The sequence below is a fragment of the Pristis pectinata genome, chromosome 35 (genome assembly GCF_009764475.1).
Source record: "Pristis pectinata isolate sPriPec2 chromosome 35, sPriPec2.1.pri, whole genome shotgun sequence".
NCBI classification, from domain to species: domain Eukaryota; kingdom Metazoa; phylum Chordata; class Chondrichthyes; order Rhinopristiformes; family Pristidae; genus Pristis; species Pristis pectinata.
The window spans coordinates 9,506,825-9,520,020 of record NC_067439.1 but is presented as its reverse complement, the minus strand read 5'-3'; the positions used below and the strand labels follow the sequence as shown (position 1 = coordinate 9,520,020).

Sequence of the window (13,196 nt, the reverse complement as noted above, 5' to 3'; positions counted from 1 at the left end):
ATGGTTTACATGGAAGTTAGTAAGGCTTTTGACAAGGTCCTGCATGGTATGCTAATCCAGAAGGTTAAGGCACAAGGGATCTGAGGTGTGTTGGCAAACTGGATCCACTCTCAGTCCTGATGCAGGATCATGGCCTGAAATGTCGACCTCTTTGCCTCCACAGATGCAATGAGGTGTGCCGAGAGGGCCAGCTTCTGTGCCGTACATTTGTATAATTCCATGCCTCCAATACATGGACTCAAGATTCTGGGTGCTGCCCTTCTCCACTTTGATCAGTCATGGGCCAGGGATTCCCGGGAGTTAGTGAGGATGTTTCATTATATCAAAGGCGCTTTGAGAATATCCTTGAATCTTTCCTCTGTCCACATGGTAATCTCCTCCTATGACATACAGGGTCTGTTTTGGGAGTCTGGGGTTGGGCATCCAAATGACGTGGCCTGACCAAAATAGTTGATTTGCTGGGGATGATTTACTTATCCTTCCAGTGGATTTGGAGAATTTTGGTGCATACCTCCAGTGCTTTGAGGGTCCTGGTTGATAGGCCATGAGCTTGGTTTGAGGTCTTGACCTTCAAGCACTTTTTTCCTCAGACAACCCAAGGGTTATGCTGGTCAAGTGAAGGTGATGGAGAATTTCATCTTCAATGTTTGCCTTCATTGAGATGTGCTCCTAAGATAATTTTTTCCCAGGGACATGTTGTGAATCATTTTATTGAAGGGGAGTATGATACAGAGAGAGAATTTTTGTTTTGCTGATATTAAGTGTAAGGCTCATTCTGTCACGTTTCAATGATATGGATGTTTCCTCTACTTTTAACCATCTCTGAGATTTGTACCTCTCACCTAGGACCAACCTCAATATTGTCATCAAACCTGTTGACAAGGATGGTCCTACTGTTAATTGGCAAACTTACTTCTACCTCACAGAGGTTAAATGCCAGCTCTTGACCCCCTGGACCATGAACCCAACCATTGATCATTGCCACTGATTTCCTCTGGAGATCTTCTTTCCACAGCCTCCAATCTTCTACCTTCCCCTTAAAGATCCAGATTCAGAACTGTCCTGGACCATCCTTCGTTTCAGGCTGTCTTATCCTACATAAGTTATTTCTTCCTGTCGTGACTCTATTCTTAAATAAAAACAGAAAATGCTGGAAGCACTCAGCGGGTCTGCCTCTTTCTAGCCCAATCCCTATTCAATTAAATCTACCACTTTAACACTGGTCCCACCAGCTCATTTTCACCATGGATGCCCAATTCCTCTACACCTCCATTCCACACCAGCAAACTCCATTCGTTTCCCTGCAGAAACTGCGGATTATTTCCATCATTTTCTGTGCCTGTTTCAGAGGACTCGGACACCCTCCCTACTACAGCACAGAATTTCATGAATGAAAACCCCGCGCCGCCAAGCGCGGAAGGGGGCGACGTTCGGCGCGCTTGATTGGAGGACGTCCTGTGATTGACGCGGGCCGGACCCGTGGCGTCCCGCCTACGGCCAGAGGGCGGGACCTCCGGCGGAAAGGAGCCCGCTGCGGACGCCATTTCTGTTCTCGGTGGTGTGCGAGGTGGCGAGCGGCGAGCGGGATGGCGGGCAGGCACCAGGCGAAGCGCTTCAGGCTCGACAGGGTGAGTGCGTGTGGATCCCATCTCCATCCCCGGCAAGTGTTTGCAGCGTAGCGGGGCGCCTAAGTGGGGGCGAGGGCTCCATCTCCCCTCCCTACTCCTCCCCCTCCGGGGGTGGGGGCTGAACAAAGGGGCTCGGAGGCCTAGTGGCAGCGGGTGGTCGGCGGGCTCGGAGTGCAGGCGGACCCGGGCTCCGGGCCGCTGCGCCAGGAGATTGGGCTCGCCTCTGCTGCCCTCTCCCACCCCCGGCCACTGTTAGATAACGGACTGGAGGCCGCTGCAGCCAATGGCATTCACTGGAATGAAGAAATGCACCCAGATGAATTTGCAGCTCGTCCTTTTCCCTTTTAGTTCGTTTAACTATTTCCCTGCTTTGGACGTTAAATGAATTGCAGTGGTTGCACGCTTTAAAAATCAGTGCTGAAGTTGGTCTTTGGAGATGCGAAAACATGTGGTCGGTTATAGGAAATCCCTTGGCTGTGACGCTGTCTTGGGAGAATAATTTGCATGGGCTAGATTGTTCGAATCCTTGTGGATGGACTTGCTATGCTTGCACGTCTATGAGGTGGCGCCTTAGCTGGTTTTCTTCCTAATCTAAGAATTCAGGGGTTGTACTTTTCTGTATGCTGGTCATTTTTTTTCCTATTGGCTTTCATGAGCTTCTGAAATGAGGGAAAACCTTCTGCTTTTGATCATGACTAATGCCAAAAATGTAAGTAGCTTCTTGTATCTACTATTGCAAATGTAATTTGTCTACTGGCTAATTTTAGGATGTGGTTTAGGTGTTTCTTAGGCCTGAAGTAAATAATTGAAGACATGTTTATTCATGTGAGCTTGGGCAGTGGAGATTGGTTAATTTTAACTAGGACTATTCTGGAGCTGTTTTTATCTTGGAGGCACATCTGTCAATTAGGGATATGGATGAGTGAAAGTGCATGTAGATTGTATTTCCTTTTCCAAAATTAAAGTCCTGCTGGTTGTAAGATCCCAACTGGAATTATCCAGTTCAGCCAGCTGCTTAGTCTTGAGATTGTATGGGCAGTATGGTGGTTACTTAAGGGGATTTGTTTAGCTAAGACACTGAAGGGATGTATATGATGCAAGTTATATGGTTGTCTTCTGTGCTAATTGACAAGATTGCAAATGACTCTCCTTTGCGAGGACTGACTAGATAATAGGCTATTCAATTACAAAGAAAGTCATCTTTAAATAACTAGATTAGTGAAGTAGTGATGTGACAATAGTTGATCCATCTTAATTTCAGGATGGTGGAGCAGAAAACCACAATAAGATTTTGCCATCTGCTGTGGTACATGTTCGGGGCCTATTGGATGGAGTTGTGGAAGTGGACCTCATGGAGGCTCTTCAGGATTTTGGCAACATCAGGTATGTTGAAGATGACTTGGAAAAGAATACTGATCTGATGTAAGATGTCTTTTGCTAAAATATTGGAATATTTTAATAGTGCTTCAATATGAGATGCATTGTGTTACATGCAATCCAGCAACTGCTGATTGTTTCATGCATCATATAAAATTTTAATGATAGTTTTCTAATGTAGGCATGGGAATCCTGAACAGTGCACTTTTATTTTTATTGAATTTAGTAAAGCTTGCATTTCATGGCTTGGGTGTTGAACTTGTCCCCTTTGGGAATTCTCTCTACATCAGGAGATTGCTTTATGCCCCACTGCAAAGGTTTCATCAAATTGTCTATTCTGACAGTTTTATGAATTATTGACTTAGCCTGCAGAGTCTGGTGGATGAGACAAATTGAAGGTTATCTGTGGTTTTGGATAGATGTGAATGATCTATTGGTGCTTTTAAGGCCAAGCGTGGAAGCTGTCTTGGTATTCTGGCCAATCTAGTGTCCCTTATCCAAAATTATCTGATTGTGTTTGTGGAACCTTGCTGTGCGTAGTTCCATCCTCCTACAGACCAGCTCGAGCTGGGTCTTGTAGACAATTTTCATTGAAACCTGTACGTAGCTTGTAATCTCAAATCAGTTCAATATGGGGAAAAATTCCCAGCTCCTTTTCAATAAGGTTTTTGTTTTACAGATTCGAGGTCAAGACTTGGTGGAATGAGATTCAATTGTTCATTTTCTTAAATTCACTTACAGTTGTAGGTGTCACTGACAAGTTCTTCCACCTACTGGCCCCTGAAGGTGGCAGTGATCCACTGCCTTCACCTGCTGCACTCCTTCTGGTGATGGTACTCCCGCAGAGCTGATTAGGAGGGAGTTCCAAGATCTATGTGCAGTGATATGCCATTCTGTTATATTTCCAAATCAGGATGGTGTGAGACTTGGAAGTTGAAGTTGGTGTTCCCATGTGACCTTTCCATCTTGGTAGAGTTCAGGGATTTGAGGTGCTGTTGCAGTAATTGCAGAGCATTTTGCAGAAGGTAAACACTGTAGCCATGGTGTAACAGGTAGCGGGAGCGAATGTTTAGTTAATTAATAGGGTGCTCTGTATTAGATGGCATTAAGTTGTCTTTGATGGAGCTACATTCATCCAGGAAAGTGAACTCCTAGCATGCATTGTAGTTAACGGAAAGGGTTTATGGTGTCATTAAGCAACCCGTTAGTGTGGGATATCTGTCATACTGAGCACTGCTTGGTTGAGACTGGTGCCATCTTTCACTAACCAGCCCCTGACATGGTTTTGTAGTCACGGTATTTATCTGATTGGCCCAGCTCAGCTTCTGGTCAGTGGTGAGCTACCACACGTTGATGGTGTGGGAATGGTAATGCCATTGAATGCCAAGTGTAGGTGGTTGGAATCTTGTTGGAGATGGTCATTGCCTTGCACTTGTGAGCTGCTAATCTTGCTTACCATATGAATCTTGCGTTAATGTATCACAATGTGCTGGAAGACTGGTTGCTGTAGTCTTTGTTACTTATGCCAGTTAGCTCCAGAAAACTCCCATCAGTTCAAATGGTATTAAAGCCCAACAGAGTGGATACTTCAAAGTTTGGGAATGTTACAGAGGATGAGGCTTGACACTGATTAATGGATGATTGTGTTAGTCTTGATGTAGCAGTGCTCTGTGTGGAGAATAAGCCAGTGCTGGAATGAATGCCCCAAAACTTGTATTAATTGTGCATTCTAGGCTATTATGGTTTTACTTGTAGTGAATAATCAGTATGCTCCACAGATGATTCAAATCCTTTAAAACACCAGATCTCTGCTTTTAATGATCTTTTTATTTGGTTTACAGTTGCGTAATGCTGATGCCAAGGAGAAAGCAAGCACTGGTGGAGTTCGAAGACATTGCTGGTGCATGTAGCTGTGTGAACTATGCGGCAGATAACCCAATTTATGTTGCTGGGCAGCTGGCCTATATTTGCTTTTCCACAAGTCAGAAAATTGCCAGGCCAGATGATGACGATTCCAAATGCAATAATGTCCTATTGATCAACATTGCTAATCCCATTTACCCCATCAATACAGTAAGTTGAACAGAAGTTGGATAAATACATGGGCAGCTTTACAAGTATTACCTATTAACCTTTCTTCATCACCTAGCCAATGGCCATAATACCTAGCCAACCTTCTTTTACCATTCTTAATGTCTTCAAAACAATTATCAAGATGAGTATGATTGCTGCCAGAAACTGAGTCACAGCCCTTAGTTCCATTCCCACTTCCTGAAGTCCAGCTGGAGCTGAACCGGGTGCACAGACTCATTGTCCTACTTCATCCTGTGCCTAGCTTCATACCCCACAGTTTTGCATTGCCTACTTTTCAGATGATCGTGTGGGAGCTTGTGTTCCTGATATGGAGTTGAACATCCAACCAATTTTCAATACTGGAGTCTTTGCTTTTTATGTTGTGTTCTTAAGCCTCTGGGGCATTAAACATATGTAGCCAAAAAATTACTTTCCTCTGTCACTTATGCATTTTAAAGGAAAATAATTTTTAATTATGATGGAATTGCTAATTTATGTTCCTAGCAGACTTGATGTTATTTAGCATATGCAGCATTAAAGGGCAGAGACTGTTTCACAGTTTCTTTCAATTTCATTTCTTCCTGAAACATTGCAAAAGATGTGAAATGATTGGGTTCTGGTATCTGAATGTCCATGGGTAGGTGTAGTTCCTATGTTTGGGTGGTCCAGGGTTCAAAACCCAGGCAACTATTCTGCATTCCCACCACCCCCCTCCGTTAGTTGGGACAACTTCCATGTCATGAGAAAACATGAAATGAGTGAGTCCATTCGGCCCTTGGAGTCTTTGGCAGCATTCAGCAATCTCATTTTTGCCTACTGTCCCAATTCTCAGAGCATCTGTGCATTGTGGGAGGAGCCAGATTGCCCACAGTCATAAGGAGAATGTGCAAACTCCATGGGCACAGGAGCTCAGAGTTGAACCTGGGCTGATGGAGCTATGGCTCCAGCTGGATCTTCATAATTCTGCTCCTAGATCAGAAAATTGATGCTTAGAATACTTCAGTATATATTAATGTTACTTTAAATCTTTTATTTGATTTTGGGCTTCATTGGTGATTATTAAATGCATAAAATGGGATTCTCATTTTAAAGACTATCATCCATGTCAGGCTTATTACTTGTACCTGGTATCCTACTTGGGTGTTTGCTCTGTGGGAGCTGAGATGTTTAGTTGCTGTCCTATGGGGATTTCAGTTTGTGCAGAGAGTTTATTTGTTTACCTCATTGCGACTGTCTTGTTTTTCAGGATGTTCTGTACACCATCTGCAATCCCTGTGGGCCTGTTCAAAGGATTGTGATATTTAGAAAGAATGGAATTCAAGCAATGGTGGAATATCCTTTGCAATCTTGAAGCAGTGCATATTTTTCTTTGCCTTCTGTTTCTGTAATTAACTGCTTCTGAAACAAAACTTGTATGCAAATACAAAATAGGAACAGAGAAGTAAGCCAGTCAGCCGCCTGAGCTTGTTCTGCAAAATTTTGGATGTTTATAATTTCTCAGGGGTAGCCCTAGATATTGATTGCTATGAATGGCATTCTGCATTGTCATCATGGTGTTAAGAACTGATATCTGGCAGTTAGGTACTTGCAAATACTTCCAGATACACAAGTAGAAAATGTTAACAGTGTAAGATTTTATTTGATGAGTGTGGAGATGATGTACTGAATGGCTTCCTCCTTGCTATAATTCCTGTATTGCTGGTTTATTTGCTGCACACTTTTATTGATAAAAGTTAGGAAGTGTTAAAAGAAATGTGGCAGTATGACAAAAATAGTGATTTAACAAACAGATGCTGAGAAAGCATGTTTTTGGGTTTATATAAGATAAGATCTTTATTAATCACATGTACATCGAAACACACGGTGAAATACATCTTTTGCGTAGTGATTTTGGGGGGCAGCCTGCAAGTGTCGCCATGCGTCCGGCGCCAACATAGCATGCCCATAATTTCCTAACCCGTACATCTTTAAAATGTGGGAGGAAACCGGAGCACCCGGAGGAAACCCACGCAGACACAGGGAGAACATACAAACTCCTTATAGACAGTGGCCAGATTTGAACCCAGGTCGCTGGCGCTGTAAAGCATTGTGCTAACCACTACGCTACCGTGCAATCTCTGGGATGTCCAGACTTGATTGTTATATAAATCACTAGGCTTTGGCTGGAGATCTTTTTTAAAATTCTGCTTGCACATAGCAGGAAAGATGTAAAGCTTGGGAAACGATGCAAGTGTAATTTCCAAGGATATTACTCGAGATGAGGGATTAGGCAAAGTCATGAGCATGAGGATTGTGGTCCTTGGATCAGGGAAGATTAACTTGCTTTACAGGATGACAAAAGGAGAAAAAATTACTCCCTTTGGAGCAGCAGTCATGGATTTTCAAATCAATAAACAGCAAAGCTGGAAAGTGAAATGAAATCAGAATATGCTGGAAGTACTCAGCAGGTCAGGTAGCATCTGTGGAGAGAAAATCAAGCTTAACATTTCGGGTGAAGGATGATATCTGTCTCACTGTTTCCAGCATTTTCTGTTGTTACGGGTTTGAAATGTTGGCCAAAAGAGCAAGAGATTTTTCACTGCCTTGTCAGGATGTGGAATGAAGTCTCGGGGTGGTACAACTCATTTTATAAAGCTTAGATGGCAAATGTTGGAATTACTCATCAGGTCATGAAAAATATGTGGATGAATATAACATTTCAGATAATTGACTCTGATTAGAAAGCAGTACAGAAGTAGCAAATTCAATATGTAGAAGGATGGGGGGGATTGGATAATAGCAGAGAAGTAAATGCAAATATCTTATTGATGCAAGGTGAAAGGGGTGGTAATGTAACAAGAAGAAGAAAAAAAGTGAAGAATAAATGGGAGAATCATCATCTGAAGTAGTTGAGAATTTTGAAATAGTGGGAGGAGCTGTGATGTCCTATGTTTTATAAATTGGTAAAGAAAAGAATCCAAACTGGAAAGTTTGTGTTTGTAATCAAATATTCATTGAAACAATTGGTCTATTTTTATAACAGTTTTAAAATCATATTTCCCTCCCTGCATTACCAATGCACTACTCTGTTGGTCATATTTTACGTGCCTTCAATAAGTGTTGATTGCTGGCAAGCACTCCTGTTAACCATCTCTGAACTTGGTCTCATCCTCTTGGGTGTTCATAACCCTGCCTTCTACCAGTGTTTGACGAATGATCCACAACAAAAAGATGTGTAGTTGTTCAAGCTCTCTCCATGATGCCAGAAAAAGAGGTCATGATCATAGAGTTATACAGCATGGAAACAGGCCCTTCAGCCCAACTTGTCCATGCTGACCAAGTGCCTACCTGAGTTCGTCCCCGTTGCCCTTGTTTTGCCTGTTTCCCTCTAGATCTCTCTTATGCATGTGCCTTATAAATGTTGTATCTGACTTTACCACTTCCTCTGGAGGATCATTCCATGTACCCACTACCCTTTGTGTGAAAAGCTTGCCCCTCAGGTCCCCTTTAAATCTTTTCCCTCTCACTTTAAACCTATATTCTCTAGTTTTAGAATCCCCTGCCCTGGGGAGTGAAGACTGTGATCATCCTCCTTATCTTTGCTCTTCAGGGTTTTATATACCTTCTACAAAGTCACCTCTCAGCCTCCTGTGCTCCATGGAAAACAACCCCAGCCTATCTAGTCACTTCTTGTAACTCACACCATCCAATCTCAGCAATATACTTGTGAATGTTTTCTGCATCCTTTCCAGCTCAATAATGTCCCTTTCTATAGTTAGGTGACCAGAACTGCACACAGTATTCTTAAGTGTGGTCTCACCAATTTTTGTACAACTAACATGATGTCTCAACTCTTGTACTCTATGCCCTGTCCAGTGAAGACTGATGCCAAATGCCACCTTCACTACTGTCTACCTGTATTGCCACTTTCAGGGAACTATATATGTACCCCAAGGTCTCTCTGTTCTACAACATTCTCCAGGGCCCTGTCATTTACAGTGCAAGTCCTGCCTGGTTTAACTACCCAAAATGCAATGCTCACACTGAAAACATTTGTTAGTTCCCTGACCACCTTTCCAGTTAAAGTATTAAAATTTAAATTAAAAAAATTTAGAATATTTGATCTGGGACAGTAGCATGATGCATTTACCCACAAAACCATTGTGGCCTTCTGTTTAGCTTTTGAGCTGCTGGTGAAAAGATTAATTTTGTCATTTGTGTTGCATAATATATATAACTATTTTCCTTGATTTACTATACATTTGACTCTGTTCAAAGTGCGCAGAAGGCCAAAGCATCTCTTAATGGTGCTGATATTTATTCTGGATGTTGTACTTTGAAAATTGAGTATGCAAAGGTAAGTCTTTATGGAATGCTATTGTCTGTAATTATACATATTGTACCTTCGCTTTCCCTTCCTCAATACCCACTCCTTTCCAAAATTCCTGACTTGTGGATGTGGTTTCAATGGTAGCTACTTCCTCCTTGCACAAATGTGATATTCGACACTCGTAAACCCAGACAATGAGCATTGACAGTCATTTGACTGTAGCCAAAGTCGGCTATTGAAGCTTTATCCTTCCTTCCAGCAACCACACTTGTTTAACAACTGGTTGCTGGAGTAGATATTTTTTAAACTTTCCTACAAAACCCTAATGCTGAGTAATGTTCTGAAAGGCATCAGTTAATTAAGCACTGTTCATTCATTTGCGGGATTTGGTTATTGCTGCCAAGGCTAGCATTCATCTCTTAATTGCCTCTGGTAGGCCGATGGTGAGACTTCTTCCTGAATTGCAGCAGTCAGGAAGGTGAAGTGTTTTTGAATAGTGCCAATGGACAGTGCGTTCCAGTTTTTAGATTCAGTGACAATGAAGGAACAGCAGTATCTTTCTAAATTGGGATGTTTGTCTTTTGAGTTTAGTGGTGTTCACATGCTCTTGCTGCCCTTCTGTTTCTAATTGGATAGGCAAGGGCAGAACTGTTGAAGAAGAAACCATAGCAAGTTACTGTGATGCATTGTAGCCACAGTATATTGGTGATGAAATGGTTACAAATGCTTCAGGGTTAGTTGTAGAGCATAGGAATGGGCCTTCAATCCACCATGACAATGCAAACCTTTTTGCCCATTTACCCTAATCACATTTGCCCATATCCTTTTATGCCTTGCCTATTTCTATTTAAATGTTATAATTGTATCTGATTCCACCACCACCACCTGGCAGTGCGTTTCAGATGTTAACAACTTTTTTTTAAAATATCCCTCAGGTCCCCTTTTAAAACTCCTTCCTATCACTAACCTATGCCCTCTTGTTTTTGATACCCTTAATTTAGGAGAAAGATTTTGACTGTGTGTTATCTGTGCTTCTCATCTTGTACACTTTTATCAGGTCATCCCCCAGCCTCCTTTGCTCCATGGAAAACGAGTACAGCCCGTCCAATCTTTCCCCATAACTAAGTCCTTCAACCCTAGCAACATTCTGGTGAATCTCCTCTGCACGCTCTCCAGTGCTACCATATCCTTCCTATAGTGAGGCAATCAGAACAGTGCACAATACTCCCAACTGTGGCCTAGCCATTGTTTTGTAAAGTTGTAACGTGTCTTGGCTCCTATACTCTATGCCCTATGAAGACAAGACTGCCATATGCTGCCTTCACCACATATCAACCTCATTTGGCATTTTCAGAATTGAGATGCATACCTCCCTCCCAATTCACATCCTCCTTGACGTGTAACTAAGACTATTGAAAGGTAGACTGATACTGACCTCATTGCCTACCTCATCTGAACCATCTTTTGTCCTTGATAATTTCTGATGTCCTTGCTGCCTTTGTGCATGTTATTTGCTTATCTGTTTATAGCTACCATCTATGCCTCTCTTGTTTGTTCATCTGTTTTTGTACAGCTCTGACCTTTGTACATGATTCTGGTGTCCTACTACATCTTTAACCACTGCCTAATTAGCCCTTGGCTCACTTGCCTTGTAAAGTTTATATAGTTTTTTGAAAGAAAGGTACATTGTCAAGGACTCAGCTGAGTTTCTAAACTAAAGCCATTCTCCACCCCACCACCTCCCACCCCCCAACCCTGATACACTTTCTGTTACTATTAGCTGGATTGGATATGCCCTGCTCTTTTTGGGCAGGACATAATTCGATAATGTTTCACATCATGTCTATGCCACCATTGTAGTTTTACTTGAATAGCTCAGCATGAGAAATGAATGGCTGTGGAGAATGAGTATTCAACTCTACAGCCATAACCTTGTCAGCTCCCATTGCCTTTACAGTGTCCATTTATTATAAATCTAATTAGCTGACTCATGGCAAGAGCTTCAGGAGAAAGCTGAGATGGCATAGTACCTCTTGCTTGAATGATGTGCAAATTCTTTGGCATGCACTAGTTGGCTCTGCCGTCACTGAGAATGGGGATATTCATAGAGTTAGAGAGCAGATAGCCGTTTAATTGTGCACCACCATTTACAACTACAAAAGGGGCAGTACTGCTGAGCTTTGATTTAGTCCATTGGTTGTAGAAACACCTGTTTAGTGCACAGGTTGGCCTGAGCTACATTTAAAGGTTTAGTACCTTTTGGAATGGATTTGCTAAAGGATTCAATACTCTTGAGACAGTACATTGAGAAAGGTGCAAGACCATGAGGTCATAGATTGTGGTGGTCATAGTTCACAGCAACTTGCAGATGATCATGTTGTTCTAAATCTATTCCATTTAGTACAATGGTATTTATCATGGAGTGTGTCAAAGAAAGTCAACTGCAGATACTAGAAATCTGAAATAAAACAAAGTGCTAGAAATATTCTATGTTGAAGGTCTTTGACCTGAAATATTTACTGTTTTTTTTTCCTCCTGCTGCCTGACCTACTGAGTGCTTCCAGCATTTGCCATTCATGAAGTTGGTATTAAGCAAGGACTCTTATTTCCACATGTACTGTGAAGTGGTAACTCTTATCAGTAATGTGGTGAACAGATGTATCTGCAACAGAGATTAGTGAGGACAAGGGGCGCATATCCTTTGTGTAGGTGTTCCTCATCTGCTGCAGCCCCATTATGGCAGATTCATCCTTCGGCATTTGGTCACTGGAGGTGCTGTCCAGCCACTCTGTGATTGCTATTTTAGTTCCCCTATTTTCTAATGTGCTTTGCTTTTTCTGTGCTTCCTCCAAGCAGCACTCATATTTTCATTCATCGTCTGAGGCAGGGTGTACTTGTTAGCAGGAGGTTTCCTTGTTTGTATTCGATCTGATGCCATAAGACTATTGGATTTGATGTTGATATTGAGGATTCCATGGATTTTTTTCTCCTGACTATATTGCTGTGGCTCCACCTCTAGAGTCCCACTCCTGGTGGGAAAATACATACACAGATTTTGATGGAGGGTTCTGGAAGTTGGTTGAAAGGTATATGACTTAATATGACTGTATGGACAGTTGCTTGATGAGTTTGTGGGACAACTCTCCTGATTAAGGTGAACTTGGATATTTGTGTGGAGATGTTCATAGGGTTGGGTGTGCCAGTAATTAATCTGATAACTTCCTGCTTGACTGATGCTATTTAGTATTTTCACAGTGAGGGAAGATGGCAGCTTGCTATTATCCATAATTACTTCATTGGGCTTTTTACATATGTGAGACAGATTAATTCCTGCGGAAGTAAATCAATTTGATTTGAGTTGTTGATGGTAAGTAAAAGAGACTTGCATTTCAGAGCCTCTGCAAGCATTTGACAGTGAATGAAGCATACACAAATGGTGGAAGAACAGAAGGGTTGCAGAACTGAAATGTTGACTTTCTACCTTCGCAAACTTGTTGAGTATTTCCAGCATTTTCTGTTTTGTTTTGGATTTCCAGAATCTTTTTTGGTCTTCCATTTGCAGTGAGTGAAATACTTTTGAAGTGTAGTCACTATTAATGTAGGAAACGTGCAGCATATCTTAATTGCATAAATCTCAATAGAATGCGATTAGGTTATTGCATTTGGCTTAACTCCCCTGTTCCTCTTTGAGATCTTGTATATCCATCTGAAAGGATGAATGGGGCCTTGATTTGATGTGTTATCGGAAAGTGCAGCAGTCCCTGAGTAATAGCACAGGAGTGATGAAGTAGACTTTTGTGTTCAGGATT

At 42.0% G+C, this 13,196-nt stretch overlaps 1 protein-coding gene across 1 annotated transcript in view; it reads left to right on the top strand.

Annotated features, from left to right (window-relative positions):
- Positions 1-1,524: 1,524 nt before the first annotated feature.
- Positions 1,525-13,196, top strand: part of LOC127586461 (heterogeneous nuclear ribonucleoprotein L-like) — a 35,846-nt gene continuing 24,174 nt past the window's right edge. The window contains exons 1-5 of the mRNA XM_052044443.1: positions 1,525-1,628; positions 2,890-3,011; positions 4,847-5,078; positions 6,325-6,412; positions 9,320-9,414. Of these exons, the coding sequence (XP_051900403.1) occupies positions 1,587-1,628; positions 2,890-3,011; positions 4,847-5,078; positions 6,325-6,412; positions 9,320-9,414 (579 nt within the window). The 5' untranslated portion in view covers positions 1,525-1,586. The remainder of the gene's footprint in view (positions 1,629-2,889; positions 3,012-4,846; positions 5,079-6,324; positions 6,413-9,319; positions 9,415-13,196) is intronic.